We start from the raw sequence: 17,984 nt of genomic DNA on the forward strand, positions 1-17,984 counted from the left end.
AAATTTGAATTTTAAATTACTAAATAAGTGTTTTAAAGAGGATTTTTTATTGCACAAATTTTGCTTAGCAAATATGACTTGATTTAAAAACAGAACTTCAAAATGTATTTAAATAGTTAAGCTTTGTTGTGTTTCAAATTAATTTTTATAGAGCATCTTTGTGTTTTGTGTCAACCTTAATTTTGGATAGGTTTGGATGTTTTTGTTTTTTTTTTTTTTTTTTTTAGCAGAATATAGCTTGTGATGAATAAAATTTGAACGCAATATTGCATTTTCTTTAAATGAAAAATTTGTATTGATAATTGTATTTATCATACTGACTGAATTATCTAAATGAATTCTTAGGTGGTTGACTAAATTGTGAGTATAAGACAGTCTTTCAAGTGTGTTTATTCACAGTTAAGAGTAAATAGACCACCAAGATCAGTTTTGACACCTAATACTATTCTATATTAATTTCATTATACTTCTAATTATAAATAAATCATAGGCAAGTAAGAGTACTTCTGAGAGCACTTTCCCAGCTTAGAAGATTTGACTTGAAAGTGGTTATATGGGTTCTAGTAAGTTTATAATCATGAAACATGTGACAGTTGGGGCGGGGGGTAACATTTTGAGAAGGAAACTAATGTAATAAAAATAACAGTTAACTTGAAATCGGGAGATCTGGGTTTGCTTACTATTTTTCTTTTTAAATGTATGACCTTGGACATACTACATAACCTTTGGGCTTCAGTTTTCTTTACTTGTGAAGTGGGTAGATACTCGTTTGTGAAGATAAATAAGTTTGGAGAATACTTGGCACAGAGTATCCTTCCTATATAATAAAAGCCTAATATGCAAGTTGTCCCCTCATCTGGGAGTTTGAGGGGGGGGGGTGCAGCCAAACACCCTCGGCCCCTCCCCTGGGCCAGCCCTGCCCTGGCCGTCAGTGGTGGCAGGCAGCCGGGGGAATGGAGGACCCAGCCGGCAGCTGCTAGGGACCCTACCTGTGCACGAATTTCGTGCACTGGGCCTCTAGTTTCATATATTTGTCTATGTGAAGATGCTATTAGTAAAATTACTCAGAAAAAAACGAACACTTGCTTTACTGAATATAGATAAAAATTTAACATATACTTTAATAATGGTAAGAAATTTATAATTATAACTAGAAGTTTTGAGAAGTTTAGGGGCTGGGTTTTAATAATAGGCTTATAAAGTGATTAAATAGCAAATAGATTTTTTAAATTTATACATTTTTGTTTATGTGCTAAATAGTCATAAAAATAGTAAATAAAGTCTGTTAAGCTAACCTTTTATTAATTTAATTAACTTATTTTTAATCCTCACCTGAGGATATGGTGTGTTTTGTTTTGTTTTTCTTTTTTCACTAATTTTTAGAGAGAGGAAGGGAGGTGGAGAGAGAAAAACATCTATTGTTTGCTTCCCATACTTGCCCTGACTAGAAGTCAAAACTGCAAGCTAGGTATGTACCCTGATTGGAAATCGAACCTACAACCCTTGGTGTACTGATGACTCTCCAACCAACTGAGCCAACCAGCCAAGGCTAAGCTGACCTTTTAGTACTCAGAACTAGACCAGAAAGCAAAAGCAGGTAGCCTTTCAGATCTGAAAAAATGGTGAGAAAATAGATGAGACAATCTGAAAAACACTCAAACCTTGACCTTTTCTTTAAAAGTTGATTAGAGAAGTTCTTAATGATAGTATATCTAGTAGAATATATAGTGGCTTCCAGGTTCTTTATATTCTTGTTCCACTGATAACACCTACATTTAAACAATACCTTCCACTGATAATGAGAAAATTTTCTTGGTTGGAGGGGATGGCTGTTAATACGAAGTAGCATACCATCCAGAAGCAGGTTGGTTTATTGCAAAATGCAGGAGAATAAACCACTCAAAGAGCTGTTTCTTTTCTTTGGTTCTTCCTTGCTACAATTCATATATTTTTTAAATTTTTATTGTTCAGATTATTACAGTTGTGCCTCTTTTTTCCCCCCATAGCTCCCCTCCACCTGGTTCCCCCCCCCCCCCCCGCCCTCACCCCCCCCCACTGTCCTAATCCATAGGTGCACAATTTTTGTCCAGTCTCTTCCCGCATCCCCCACACCCCTTTCCCCCCCAAGAATAGTCAGTCCACTCCCTTTCTATGCCCCTGATTCTATTATAATCACCATTTATTCTGTTCATCAGATTAGTCACTTGATTTTTAGATTCACTTGTTGATAGATGTGTATTTGTTGTTCATAATTTGTATCTTTACCTTTTTCTTCTTCCTCTTCTTAAAGGATACCTTTCAGCATTTCATATAATATTGGTTTGGTGGTGATGAACTCCTTTAGCTTTTCCTTATCTGTGAAGCTCTTTATCTGACCTTCAGTTCTGAATGATAGCTTTGCTGGATAAAGTAATCTTGGTTATAGGTTCTTGGCATTCATCACTTTGAATATTTCTTGCCCCTCCCTTCTGGCCTGTAAGGTTTCTGTTGAGAAATCAGCTGACAGTCGTATGGGTACTCCCTTGTAGGTAACTGACTGTCTCTTGCTGCTTTTAAGATTCTCTCTTTGTCTTGTGCTCTTGGCATTTTAATTATGATGTGTCTTGGTGTGGTCCTCTTTGGATTCCTTTTGTTTGGGGTTCTCTGCGCTTCCTGGACCTGTAAGTCTATTTCTTTCACCAGGTGGGGGAAGTTTTCTGTCATTTCTTCAAATAGGTTTTCAATATATTGCTCTCTCTCTTCGTCTGGCACCCCTATAATTCGGATGTTGGTACGCTTGAAGTTGTCCCAGAGGCTCCTTACATTAACTTCATATTTTTGGATTCTTTTTTTTTTTTTTTTCATTTTGCTTTTTCGGTTGGGTGTTTTTTGCTTCTTCATATTTCAAATCTTTGACTTGATTCTTGCGATCCTCTAGTCTGCTGTTGGAACTCTGCATAATATCCTTTATTTCATTCAGTGTATGCTTAATTTCTAGTTGGTCCTTTTTCATATCCTCGAGGGTCTCACTAGATTTCTTGAGAGTCTCACTACATTTATCAGCGGTCTCACCAGTCTTTTTGAGGGTCTTACTAAATTTATCGGCAGTTTCTAGAAAGTTCTTAAAAAACCTTAAAAGTGTGGTTTTGAACTCTATATTCAGTAGTTTGCTTTCCTCCATTTCTGTCGTTTGTGTCCTGTTTTTTTGTCTCTGCATTTTTTATGCTTCCCTATGTTGGTAGAGTGGCTTTGTGTGCTAGGTGTCCTATAGGGCCCAGTGGCTCAGCCTTCCCAATTACCTGAGGTGGACACTCCTGGTGCACCCCTTTGTGGACTTTGTGCATAGTCTTGTTGTAGTTAAGCCTTGATTGTTGTAGGTATCACTGGAAGGAATTAACCTCCAGGCCAATTGGCTGTGACAATCAGCTGTGTCTACAGTAGAAGAACTGTGCTGGAGACACCCTTAGGGGAAAGACTTGCTTCAGTGGGGCTTTGGTGCTCACCGAGTCTGCCCCCTGAGTGTGTCCTTTATGGATCTGAGGAGTTGTAATCTGGACGGTCCCACTCTGACCACTGGGTACACTGGCTCTTGGATCTAATGAGGTGCTAATTTAGCCTCTGCCTGAGGCTACCCAGCAGGAGCTACGAAGAGATCTGCAGATTCCCCTTCCTTGTTTGGGGTTTGGAGGTGCCCAGATGAGGCCCAGCTGTGAAGCAATGCAAGCTGCTGTGAAGCCTTGGGCCTTCTCTGGGAAGTTCTGGGTCTGTCTGGCCCAGCTGCAGTTTGTTAGGTAATTTTCAGATTGCAAAGGGCCAGGGCATTCATATGCAAAAGCTTAAATGCTGGGGTCCAATCCCAGCGGGTCCAGGGGTCCCCAAAGGTGTGGACGGAGTCGGCGAAGAATGAATGACATGGAAACTGGTTTCAGTTCATCAGCATAGTGAGGTTCTCCCTCCAGGATCTCCAGCGAAGTTCTGGTCAGGATCTCCAGCGAAGTTCTGGTTAAGAACTCCAACCAAGTTCTGGTGCCATGTTCCCTTGCTAGGTTCTCCAGCCAGGGTTTTCCAGATTCTCCAGCCAGGTTCAGTCACCAGGTTCTGTAGCAAGGTTCTCCAGCCAGGTTCTATCCAGGTTCTCCTGCCATGTTCTGTCTAGGTTCTCCAGTGAAGTTCTGTAGCCAGGTTCTGTCCAGGATCTTTTGCCATGTTCTCTGGCTAGGTTCTGGTTAGGATCTGATGAGGTTCTGATGAGGACCTGATGAGGACCTGATGAGGATCTGATGAGGATCTCATGATTATTGTCTTGTTACATCCGTATTTATACCAGCCGATTTTAATCCTGTCAATTTCTATTACAAAGGTTAGGGCGTTTCTTATCTCCATTCCAGGGAGTAAAGATTATGTAGCTTAACTACCCGCCTGGCACTTAATTAAGGGGTTGTATCCGCAGCTTGGGTGGGGTGGGGTCTCAGGGGATCAACAGGGCGGAGCAAGCAGTAATGGCTGATCCTCAGCCCTGCCCTAAGGGGCCCTGCGTCTCAGTGTCCCGGTAATCTCAGTGTCCCAGTGTCCCGGTAATCACTGCAAGCACCTCTGAGAGAAAACCGCCCTTGAGTTCTGAGTTCTGCCCGCTGCCAGACAGTCCACTTTCTACCCGTATGAGTCTGGGTCCCCAGAGACTCACCCGGAACTGGAGTTCAGAGCAGTCGGGGGCTTGTGACTCCCTCCCGATTCAAACAGACACCCGCGTCCTCAGTTGCCAGTCCTTACCGCCTGCGCCTCCGTACCTCTGCACTTCCTCACCTCCTCTGAGTCTCAGTGTGCTTTTCTCTTTCCTTCTAGTTGTAGAATTTCCACTCAGCCAGCCTTCCTGTGGTTCTGGATGATGTCCGTTTTGTCTTTTAGTTGTATTTTTGAAGTGGTTGTGCGAGGCAGCAATTACCGGTGTTTACCTATGCCACCATCTTGGTTCGTCCTCTACAATTCATATTTTCAGGAGATTATCCTATTGTTCAAATTGTAATTGATAATTCTAGAAATATTTTATATATGCAGTCTGAGAAAAGAGTGCTACAGATTTATGATTGGGCCAAGATGGAGAAGGTATGAGCACAGTTGCCTTTGTTTTGCAGAATTGTATTACCCCTATTGCTGGGAAAGTTACTAGAACCAAGGGTCATTCTTTATATCTGGGTGGGTAAATTATGGATGACATGGGCAAACTGTGCAGATCTGTTTTGCAAGGCTCCTAAGCTAAAGTTAATACCTTTTAAAAAGAGTTGCATATAGATAGTATTTCCCAAAGACTAAAATATTACCATCTGACACTGTATAGAATATGTTTGCTGACCTCTGTTTTATATAATGTAATATACTTACAAAAAGAATAATTAAGTTTAATTCAGGTTTTAGCCATTAATTATAGACAGTTAACAAAAGATTGTTGTTGTTACTAGTATATCAAGTGATTCTCAATTGGTATTGGAGGTAGGGGCAGGGATATGAAAAGTTTGAAAAGCCTCTGGCCAGTCCACTGGTCTAGGTTAATAGTAATCAAATTTTACAGTCTTAACCCTTTTGGTGTAATTTACTTATACCTCTCTTCTAACTTTATTTTTAATTTTTCCACATATAAGAGGAAACTTTTTAAATTCTTTTATTCCTTTTTATTGAATATATTGGGGTGACACTGGTTAAAATTATACAGGTTTTAGGTGCACAGTTCTACAGCACATGATCTATACACTGTGTATTCACCACCCCAAGTCAGGTCTCTGTCCATTACCATTTATCCCCACTACACCCTCCTCCACTATCCCCCACTCGCCTCTCCCTGGCAGTCACCATGATGTTGTCCCCGTGAGTTTTTTCTTTTTCTTTTTGCTCAATACCTCCACACCCCTGACCTAGCCTTCCCACCATCACCATAGCTGTCAGCCTGCTCTGAGTCTGTCTCTGTTTTGCTTGTTAGTTCATTTTGTTCCTAAGATTCCACATATGAGTGAAATCACATGGTATTTGTCTTTTTCTGGCTGGTTTATTTCATTTAACATAATGCTCTCCAGATCTATCCATGCTGTCACAAGGTAAGATTTCCTTTTTTACAGCTAAGTAGTATTCCATTATGTAAATATACCACAGCCCTTTTATCCAATCATCTACTGATGGATAATTGGGCTGCTTCCAAATCTTGGCTATTGTAAATAATGCTGCAATGAACAAAGGGGTGCATTTATTTTTTTGATTTAGTGTTTTGGGTTTTCAGATAAGCTCCCAGAAGTTAAATTGCAGGGTCATAAAGCACTTGGATTTTTTTATTTTTTGAGGTAACTCCATACTGCTTTCTTTCCACAGTGGTTGTACCAGTCTTCATTCCCACCAACAGTGCACTAGGGATTCCTTTTCGCCACATCCTTGCCAACACTTGCAGTTTGTTGATTTCTTAATAATAGCCATGCTGACAGGTGTGAGGTGATATCTCATTGTTCATTGGCCCTTTAAGAGGGCGCCTGTGACTTTAGTGTATTTCTCTCTCTCCCTGCTGGTCAGAAGCCCTGGTGCTTTTCACAGCCAAATGTTATGTGGATGCCTCTTCCTAGCTTTTGGTGCTCTGGGCTGGGGTGGGGTGGGGGGGCTGTTTTGGTGTCCACTCCATGCTATCTTAGGGAGAGCCTACGGCCAAGACATCCTTCCAGCACCTCAGCTGCCTCTGTGGGTGCAGAACCAGTTCTTTTCACGTCTCTGCCCTTCCTACCAGTCTTGATGTGGCTTTTGTAAATGCTTGGTTATGAGACTTCTCTTCAGCTAGTCTTCAGTTGGTTATTCAGGATGATTGTTCTATAACTTAGTTTTAATACCAGTTTGTTCTTGGGAAGAGGTGAGTGTACCTTCCACCTACTTCGTTGTCAGCTTAGACCTCCCTCTTTTTAAATTTAAGTGTTTAAAATTTTAATCTTAGTAATGTACAAAAGTAGGATTGATTTCCTTCAGCCATTTTGGTAGAGTGTTAGTTTTATCTTTTACTTGTATCCTTAGATTTTTAAGTGTTCCCCTTTACCTATAGGAAATTATGCTCTTGTGCTTATTTTTTTTTTTTAGTAGTGAGAATGAACTTTAAAACGTTTCTTTTTCTGGCTCAGTTTAATGTCATTTTAAAACTATATAAAATGTCTCCTTTATAGCTTGCTTGCAAATATATATATGTATATATATGTGTGTGTATATATATATTTTTTTTTTTTTGAAGCAATAGATACTGTGGGGTTGGGCAGTCTGAATATGAGCTCTGGTGTTAGTCTGCCTTGGTTTTACTCTCATCTCTGCCATCCACTAAATGTGTGACCTTTCATGGTTGTTTTACTTTTTTGCACCATAATTTCTTTATTAATGGGAATAGTAATAATACATACCTTTCAGAGTTTTTAAAATAATTAACTTAGTTGTTATATGTAAAACTTACCACACTTACCCCAAGGGCTAGCATTTAGTGTTCAGTCATTATGTTTTAGCTCTGTAAGTGTTATTACTATTTATCACACTTTAACTTCATAATTTGGTCATGTTTTTTTATGTGTTGAATATCTAAAGAGCTTGAAAGCAGCTCTGGTCATGGAAAATAGTGGGTATATTAGAATTGAGGATGTCAAGTTGTGTTTTGTTTTTCCCAAATAATAATGTATAAATAGTTATTGAGAATTTCAAATATAGATATTTTGGAGAAGGCAGTTTATTAGAGTATCATTTCAAGTTTTTCTTTTTGTTTTAATTTCCTTTAAATTATTTATTAGTGTAAGTAAATAAAGTAATAGTTTGTTCAAACCAAAAGGCTTAATATTAAAGATAGGGGCTTTTACTAATTTGAAAATTAAAAGTTATATATATACCCATAATGAGCTATTTTAACTTTTTAAATTTGTTCTTGGTTTTACTTTTTAAATATTGACCATGGATCAGTAGTGGCATGGGTTAATATTCATGAAGAATAATGTTTAGAAAAAGACAGTAGCAAATGATAATTTTAATTTTTTTCTTTAATATGTATTGTGTGTGACAAAGTTGGGGCCAGATGGACATATATGGTCCCTGTTCTCTTATAGTTTGTGGTGAACTTGAGAATTTAAAATGTATAATCATAAACTGATAACATGAGTTTAAGGAGAAGTCACTGAGTGTATGCAGCCAAGATATATACAGACTGAATAGGGTAAAGGAAAACAAATAAAATTACACTGGAGGGAAGATCTAAAGCATATAGGAGAGTTGTGTGAAGGGGATGTGGGGAAATGAGTTCATCACCTGGGAAAAGCCTGACTGAAGAGAGTGCAGGTAAAGAACCTGGAAGAAGATGGATGTGTCTAAATGTAGACAGTGGAGCTGGAGGGTGTATGGCTGGGAATGTGCCTGGTAAAGCAGAGAACCAGGAATGGACCAGAAATGTGTGTCAGGGTTTGTAGACAATGTTAAGGATTTGAATCTGCTAAGAATAAGGAAAGCCTCCTTTAGGTAAGGGTGACTTGACCAGATATATGTTTTCTGAAAGAGCATTCATTCAAAGGAAAATAGAGAATAGATTTGATTGAGGTAGAGGGCATGAGTAGATGTTGGAAAGATGGGAGTTCATTGCAAAGATGATTTGAGGTTGGGCTGTTATTGTGGTGAAGGAGAGAGAGAGCTGCATTTAAGGATAGGAAGGACAAATCAGTTGGATTTGGTGAAACTGCTTGGATATTGGGAATGAGGTGGGAGGGAGGAATGGGCAAATAAAAAAATGACATCTTGATTTGAGGCTGTGTATATGGTGTTGCCGTGTTGGAGGGTTTTGGCATGAGGCTTAAGAGTTCATTTTTACATGATGAGTTGAGAAGGCTTTGGGATTTCAAAGAAAGATGTCTTCTAAGAAACTGTGATATGTATAAGGACTGTCCAAGAAGAGAGTATAGAGTGTGAAGAAAAGGAGTTCTGGAGCTGGTGTCCAGGATCTCAGACCATAAGGAACTTACTGTTTAGTGGCTAAATAGAAGAGAAGTCAGTGCTTCTGCATATTTTCATGTCTTCATTTTTTTAACAATTTATTAAGCACTCAGTCTAAGTACTGCATTTAAGTACTGGGTTGACAGATAAACAGGGTCTCATTTCATGCTTATGCAGGACATGGACCATAAATTGGCAGTTTTAGTATAGTGTCAGGGGTCTTATGAACCCCCAAAACAAGGCAAGGTTGTGGTAGTACCTATATATGTGTTTTTTTTCAGGGTTGGGGAAAAGGAACATAACTGTCATTAGATTCCCACTGAGGTCTGGGTATTATTAAGGAAAATTAATACAATATAAGTATTACAAACTGTTGGGGATGGGGTCATAAAGGAACATTTGGGAAGGAGTATATAATGTGCTATGGAAACACAAAGAAGGGGCAGTGGTAATATAACAGGTCAGGTAAGGCAGTAAAGCATTGACTGAGACTTGAAAGAGAGTGATAGTGGAGGTGGGTGGGTAAAGAATAGATTTGAAGCAGAGAGATCAGCTTGTATAAAGTCTCAAAAGCCAGAAAGCATGAGGAGTTTAAGCATTGAAAGTATCTCTTGTAACTTTAAAATGAAAATTGATTTTGAAAAATTGTAATCATCAAGAAAATATTTAGTCAGGAAAAAGTGGATTCATAATATTTTATTAAAAGATGAAATTCTGCGATAAGGATTTTCAGGTTTGTTACCTGAAATGTATTTTGCAAAAAGACTCTAATACAGAATCATCACAGAATTAACATTAAGAAGTAATCAACTTTCTTGTTAAAGTAAAATTTTACAAGGAATTTTGATCAATTTAAAGAAGTCACATTAGAATAATTATCATATACAAATTTAGATCTGGAAGGGACATAAATATTTTAGATACTTTTTAAAATTTTATTATAAGCAAAATAGGAAAGATTAGAGAATAGTATAATATATCTAAAAATTCCTATTTTGGTATTTTCTTTTAAATGCGTTTTCTATTTAGCTAATCATTCTGAAGCAGATAATTGAAAAAGTATTTTTGGGGGTCAAGATGATACTATTAGGGAAAAAGGGATACTATAGCTAATGAGTTTGGGAATTTGTGCATTAAACACAATTAGATAGTTTTATCTTAAGATTTTTCAGAGGCTTTAATGTCTTTGTGCTTTGTGAATCTCAAAAGCAGAGATGTAGTGTGTATAATTTGTATTAGAACCTCTTTTTCAGAAGTATTTAGTCTATCAGTACTTATTGACTATCTATTGTATGCCAGACTGTATAATTTTAAATCACAGTGTGATGGTATGGCTTCCTGCAGTCTCCATGACAGGAGTGTATTATGAGGAAAAGTAAAGTAAGTTCCTCTCAATTAGTTTCAGCTTAGAAGGATGAATAGTAGCTAAGTTTTTAAAAATACCATCATGGTCTTCAGTAGTTAGAGTATGACAGTTACTACAAGATGGAATGAAATGATTTAATCCCCACACATCTCCAAATAAGTTTTATAAGGAGTTCATACTAAAATTGCCATTACTAAATGAATTTGAGTAGCAATTCTCAAACTTGGCCTCAGAACCCCCTTACATGAATAAAAATTGTTTAAATTCCTTTGTTTATGTACATTATAATCTCATCATTTAAAAATAGACATTTTAAAATGTTTTATTTAAATTTATTTCACATTGCTATAATTTTTATTTTTTTAATATGCAGTCATTAAATTTTACAGTGAGGCCTTGACTTACGAGTTTAATTTGTTCCGTGACGGAGCTCGTAACTCAGATTACTCGTATGTCAAATCTTAAAGTGAACGAGTGAGACATGTGATGCTGGGCTGATGTTGTGGCTTTCACTGTGACGTTCGCTGCGCCAACTAGCGGTGGGGCATCTGAAGCTGGCTCGTAACCTGAATTTTAGCTCGCAACTCAAAGCAAAAAATCGGCCGAGAGACGGCTCGTTAGTCGGGACACTCGTAAGTCAAGGCCCCACTGTATTTATAAAGCATATACTAACAGAATGACGAAAATATTTTATGGAGAAAAGACAGGATAGAAAATTTGTATATGTTACATATATCAGTTAAATATTTATGAATATATGACATATGTGAATGATTATAGCATAATGTAAAAATGCAAGGTAAACAGAGAAGAATGAAAAAGGCAAAAGGCCATACATCAACATTCTTTTTTTTATTATTGTTTAAAGTATTACAAATAGTAGTACGTATGTCTCCTTTTTTTCCCCATTGACCTTCCCTCACATTACTATAATTAACTTTTAAAATAAAATAATTATTTTCCAAAACAAATTTGTGAGAATAATGTCATTTTTACATGATGAGTTGTTTTACATTTTTTTTAGAACATTTTTTGTTCTAGCTTAATAGAGACAGATTCTTATATATACTTCTGTATTCATTCTGTTGTAACATCACATGTCATGTGGCCTCTGGAAAACACCAAATACTCATGAGAAAAATGACAGTGAAAAGTAAATAGTGTCTTACTATTTGTAATTTTTGCCTGAGGAACTCCCAGAGGTTTTCTAAATACACTTTGAAAACAGCTAAACTAGAGAGTATAATTATTTAGGTACTACAATGAGGAATTGTTAGTAACTTGATAACCTCTAAATATAAAGTGATAAAATAGTATACTTTATTTTCTCTAATTCTCTTTAGATTAATACGCAAATATTGTCTATTTACTGAAAATACTGTAGGATAAGTAAATTAGCATTTCATAACGTGTTTTCAAATGGTAGCATAAATTAAGCAGTGTTTTCAAGTTGTTCCAGAAATGTTCAAACTTTCTAGTAGGTAGGTTTTTTTTTTATATACAAGTCAAAATATGTTTCAGTTAATAGTTGGAATTTGGCCTTTATGTTAGGTTCTAGGTAAATCATAAAACTCAGCATAGATGCTCTCTAAGTCTTTAAAATTTTGTGATGAAAACATGAACAATCAAGTTTATTTAATCCTGAATTATTCTGGAGATACTCTTTATAATATCAAGGATATAAACATTTTATTTTATAGTTTGACTTTTTTGAAAATTAAAATGTTAAACTAAGACATACCATTTTAGATTATAATGCTATATATTTTTTTCATCGTTCAGTATTTGCATTGACTAGCATCTGTTAATTTATAACTTGGTATATTAGGTTACATTAATTCTTTTGTATTTTTCCTCCTCTGTGGTTTAAATGATGGTTGGGTAGCTGCTCTGTTCTGTGAGTCGAGTGATTTCACAGAATAAACATGAACTATTCTCCCAAGTAAAATGAAATGTTGACTAGCCAGAACAAATTACTGTATTTTTTAGAGAGTATTTATTTGGTATAAAGAATGATATCACTTTATTTAGCAAATATTACATGTCTTTTATATAATAGGTGAAGTATTACAGACATTTAGCACCTGATCACTTGCTGCAAATATGTCATCGATTAGGACCTCTTCTTGAACAAGAAATTCCACAAAGTGTTCCTGGAGTACAAACTTTATTAGGAGCTGGAAGACAGTCCTTACTACGCACAAACAAAAGTATGAAAAATTTCTACTAGCATTTAGACATTCTTTTCTTATTGTTTGGCTTTGTGCCCTATCTATGTAACCATAAATATGTGTGTTTAAAGGCTGCAAGCATGTTGTGTGGAAAGGATCTGCTCTGGCTGCATTGCATTGTGGAAGACCACCTGAGTCACCAATTAACTATGGGAGCCCACCCAGCATTGGTGAGTTAAGTTCATTTCTTTTTTTTTTTTTTTAAATATATTTTATTGATTTTTCACAGAGAGGAAGGGAGAGGGATAGAGTTAGAAGCATCGATGAGAGAGAAAGATCGATCAGCTGCCTCTTGCACACTCCCTACTGGGGATGTGCCCGCAACCAAGGTACATGCCCTTGATCGGAATCGAACCCGGAACCCTTGAGTTGGCAGGTGGACGCTATATCCACTGAACCAAACTGGTCAGGGCAGTTAAGTTCATTTTCAAGTTGAAAATAAAAATGTGTTTTATTTACTGTTAAATCAGAGAATTTCATATTATGTACATAAGCATTCAAAGAGGAAAAAGCTATCAGATTATTTTCTTATATAAGTGATATTAATAGTGAAGAAGTCATCCTCCTATATAATAAAAGGGTAATATGCAAATTGTCTCCGTGACTGGGAGTTTGATCAGGGAGCGGGGCTGGCTGGCCAGCTGCCTACGGTCCCTCCCCCCGGCTAGCCCAGCCTGATCGGCCCCAATTGGGGCGGGCTGGCTGGACCCACCCTTTCACGAATTCGTGCACCGGACCTCTAGTAATCTATAATAATAAAAGTGTAATATTCTAATTAGACGGAACATCCTTCCAACGAAGCCGCAGTGGCAGGGGCCGAGCCGCTTGCACGAGTTTCGTGCATCAGGCCTCTTGTAATATAATTATGGATTGTGTATGTTGTATCTAATTTGGCTAATTAGTTCATCGGTATTTTATTTTTACAAAGAATTGTTTACTGCATCGATTTTCAACCATGCACTATTTAGTCAGGGAATTGACCCCTTTTCCCTTAGATTGTCAAATGAAAAATGACAATAGCAAAAATAACAATAGCCATCTGCTGTGAATGCCCAGTCTTAAACCATAAATACATAGGTCATATAATAGAGTTGCATCTTATTGGTCATGTCATATAATAATGTTGTATCTGGTTAGTATCCAGAATCCTTGTGTATAAGTATAGGAACCTGATTTTTTTTTAAAGTCACTTTGGAGCAAAAAGTGTAGGTAATTACTATTATTATTATTATTTTGTAAATCAATATGATACCTCCTTTTTATCAGGTCTGCAAAAAATGTTATTTATTGTGCTGCAGAATTTTAGTAATTTATGTGTGCCATGAGATGAAAAAGGTTGAAAATCGCTGGATTACTAATCTGTATGTTATTAGGTTGATTTAATGGGCAACTGTATCATAATACAGAAGAGTTATAAGGGTGGAAAACAAAAAGTTTGGGGTTTTTTTGTTTATTTTTTAAAAAGCATAGTGCATTTTTTTGCCTTTAAAATTTCAAAGAAAGAAAACTGATGTAGATAGGTCTTCCTCTTGAAAATGCCTCCTAGATCCCTTTTACCTTATCAGGCCCTTACCTTATCATAGACTCCTACACATCTTCTGATGTCTTCTTCTTCTCTCCCTTCCACAAACAAAAGTATGAAAAATTCCAGGTCATACTGTATAACACTGTAATATTCCTCTTATTTAATTCTACTTTAGCTATGTCACTCTTTTGATGAAGGTAGTATAATGACGTTGTTTAAGATGTTTTAATCCTATATAATAAAAGCCTAAGATGCTAAGTGTTTGACTGTTCAACCAGTCGCTATGACGCACACTGACCATTAGAGGGCAGACATTCCGACCGGTAGGTTAGCTTGCTGCTGGGGTCCAGCTGATTGGGACTGGGCGAGACAGGCCCGACACGCCATGGAGCCCTCCTCGGCCCCAATGATTCACCAGTGGGGTCCCTTGGCCTGGTCTGCACCCTCGCAATCCAGGACCCCTCGGGGGATGTCAGAGAGCTGATTTTGGCCAATCCCCGCAGGCCAGGCCAAGAGACCCCACCAATGCACAAAAGCACCAGGCCTCTAGTGGTATCACTTGGGTTGCGGGAAACGAGTTAAGTCGGCTCGCGTGAATTGCGCGTACTCCGCGGGAGCTGTCTTAAACTCGGTTCATATAGATTTGCGGTGGAGTGCGGGAAACGTGTAAACTCGGGCCGATTGTAACTGCGTATTACCAAATATTTCATTTCAATCGAACCCATACTTCAAAAGATATAGGCATTTTAACGCGCCATCTTATATTTTGGCGGGAAATTCACCTGCAACCCAAGTGGTATTATACTTCCTTTACCACCAAGTCTAAACTTGTGAATTTTCAGAGACCTTCATTTTATATTTTTTTATTATTTTCATGAAACTTTATTTTAAAGTTCTATTCAAAATGCAAATACTTCTGATATTAGAGAATTAAGAAAATATTTTTTTTTCTAGTGAATCGCATTTTGTCTCCTTCCCTCCCCCCCCACCCCACCGACTGACATTCCCCCAGCCTCCCCTACCCCCTAGTGTCTTGTGTCCATTGGTTATGCTTATATGCATGCATACAAGTCCTTCTGTTGATCTCTTACCCCTCCCTCCTGCCCCCCAACCCTCCCCAGCCTTCCCGCTGTAGTTTGACAGTTTGTTCGATGCTGCTCTGCCTCTGTATCTATTTTTGTTCATCAGTTTATAATGGCAGAGACCTTCATTTTAATCATTGTCTCTTCTATCACCCCATCCTCCTGCCTAGCCATCTTTCCAAATACTATTTTTTCCTTTTTTGGATACTTATTATAGTGATAATATTAGTTTGGAATAATTTTACTGTATGTTTATATATTATATCTTTTTCCACTGTTTTACTTGCAGTCTTTTGTATCCTTTCATTTTCTCTGTCTCTTAAAAATAGTACAGAAGTCACTTTAAAAAATACAGTATGACAGTCTTTGTGTTTTATCTGGAGCATTTTGTCCTTTATATGTAATTATTATATATTTGTGTTAAAATGTATTGCTACTGGAAAGTGATCTCTTTCTCTGGTTGCTTTTAAGATTTTCTTGTTGGTTTTCTGCAGATTGTGTCTTGGTGTTAATTCTTATAAATTTATCTTGTTTGAGATTTATTAGGCTTGACTCTATAATGTCTTCTATTACATTAGAAAATTCTCAGACATTATCTTTTAATATATCGTCTCTGCTTCATTCTCTCTCCTCTGGGACTCTAGTTGAACAGATGTTAGACTTTTTTACTTCTCTGTTTACCCTTTTTTTTATAATTTATATTCTTTTTATCTCTGTGATGCATCTGGATTGTTTTCTGTGACCTATATTCCAAAGGTATGTGACATTTGTGTGTTGGGTAATCATGGGTGATTTTTTTGTGAATATGATTGCCTTGGTTAAATAATGATCTCTCTCTATAACCTATATATAAAAGGCTAAGTGACCAACCGTACGTCTGTCCAACTGTCTGACCAACTGGCTGGTACTCATGATGCACACTGGCAATTTAAAAATAGATGTTGAAAAAAATAAATAAATAAAAAATAAAAATAGATGTTGACTTGCGCGTGTGCGATACACATCAACCTGTCACTGGCGCCAATCGCACGCATGTTTAAATTATATATACTGGAGGCCTGGTGCACAAAAATTTGTGTACTTGAGGGGGGCGGTTTTCCCCTCAGCCCGGCCTATGCCCTCTTGCAGTCTGGAACCCCTCGGAGGATGTCCACCTGCTGGCTTAGGCCTGCTCCCTGAGGGATCGGATCCAAGCTGGCAGTCAGACATCCCTCTGGCAGTACGGCAGCCCTCGGGGGATGTCCACTTGCCAGCAGGGAGCAGACATAAGCTGCAGTTGGACATCCTTACTGCTGCAGAGGAGGCAGGAGAGGCTCCCGCCACCACCGCTGTGCTGGCAGCCGTCAGCCTGGCTTGTGGCTGAGCAGAGCTCCCTCTGTGGGAGTCCACTGACCACCAGGGGACAGCATTGAGCATCTGCCCCCTGATGGTCAGTGTGTGTCATAGTGACCAGTCATTCCCAGTTGTTCTGCTGTTATGGTCAATTTGAATATTACCCTTTCATTATATAGGATAGAGGCCTGGTGCACGGGTTGGGGGACGGCTGGTTTGCCCTGAAGGGTGTCCCGGATCAGGGTGGGGGTCCCGCTGGGGTGCCTGGCCAGCCTGGGTGAGAGGCTGATTGCTGTTTGCAGGCTGGTCAAGCCCCCCCAAGTGGGGACGCTCACCCCATGGAGGTTTGACCAGCCTGGGTGAGGGGCTGATGGCTCTTTTCAGGCTGGCTACACCCCCTTTAGGGTCGGGGGTCCCCACTGGGGTGCCTGGCCAGTCTGGGGGAGGGGCCGAGGGCCGTTTTCAGGTTGGCCAAGCCCCCTGGTGACGGAAGCTCCCAGCCTCTCCTTTTTTTCTTTTTCTTTTTTTTATTCTGGGATTTATTTACCTTCTGTAATTAAAACTTTGTAGCCTTGAGTGGAGCTCAGAGCCGGCCGCGGCAGGCGGGAAGCTTGGCTTCCTGCATCAACAGAGCAACCAAGCCTCCTGCTTGCTCCAGCTCCATGGCTGCTGCCCGCAATCTTGGTTGGGTTAATTTGCATATAGTTGCTCTGATTGGCTGGTGGGCGTGGCTTAAGGCATAGCGAAGGTACGGTCAATTTGAATGTTTGTCTTTTTTTTATTACTGTAGATACTATTTTGACGTAATTTTTTTTTTTTTTAATATATTTTATTGATTTTTCACAGAGAGGAAGGGAGAGAGTTAGAGAGCTAAAAACATCGATGAGAGAGAAACATCGACCAGCTGCCTCCTGCACACCTCCTACTGGGGATGTGCCCGCAACCCAGGTACATGCCCTTGACCGGAATCGAACCTGGGACCTTTCAGTCCGCAAGCCGACGCTCTATCCACTGAGCCAAACCAGTTTCGGCTTGACGTAATTTTTTATAGGAACAGAATTACCGCACGAATCTTTCTTCTAAATAATTTCCTTTCAATGTGCACAAATCCTTGCACTGGGCCACTAGTCCTATCTAATAAAGAGGGACTATGCTAATTGACCCTCACACCATCTCAAAAACGGAGGCGCCCACAGCCAATAAGGAGTGAATATGCCACTCCCTCAAAGATGGCAGCACACACAGCCACAAGATGACCAGCAGGGAGGGCAGTTGTGGGTGACCAGGCCAGCAGGGCAGGGCACTTAGAGGCAACCAGGCCAGCAGAGGAGAGTAGTTAAGGGTGACTGGGCCGACGGGAGGGAAGATGGGGGCGACCGGGCCGGCAGGGCAGCGCAGTTGGGGGCAACAGGGCAGGCAGGGGAGGGCAGTTGGGGGCGACCAGGCCTAAAGGGGAGGGCAATTAGGGGCAATCAGACCGGCAGGGGAGCAGTTAGGCA

General features: G+C 39.0%; 1 protein-coding gene across 4 annotated transcripts in view; it reads left to right on the forward strand.

The window, feature by feature from the left end:
* PHIP (pleckstrin homology domain interacting protein) overlaps positions 1-17,984 on the forward strand; it is a 157,891-nt gene that overhangs the window by 7,259 nt on the left and 132,648 nt on the right. For all 4 annotated transcript variants that reach the window (XM_070418207.1, XM_070418206.1, XM_070418208.1 and 1 more), the window contains exons 5-6: positions 12,375-12,525; positions 12,618-12,716. In XM_070418207.1, the coding sequence (XP_070274308.1) occupies positions 12,375-12,525; positions 12,618-12,716 (250 nt within the window). The remainder of the gene's footprint in view (positions 1-12,374; positions 12,526-12,617; positions 12,717-17,984) is intronic.

This window comes from Myotis yumanensis, unplaced genomic scaffold (assembly GCF_028538775.1).
Source record: "Myotis yumanensis isolate MYYU_CA2020_CCGP unplaced genomic scaffold, mMyoYum1.0.hap1 SCAF_6, whole genome shotgun sequence".
Taxonomy (NCBI): Eukaryota; Metazoa; Chordata; class Mammalia; order Chiroptera; family Vespertilionidae; genus Myotis; species Myotis yumanensis.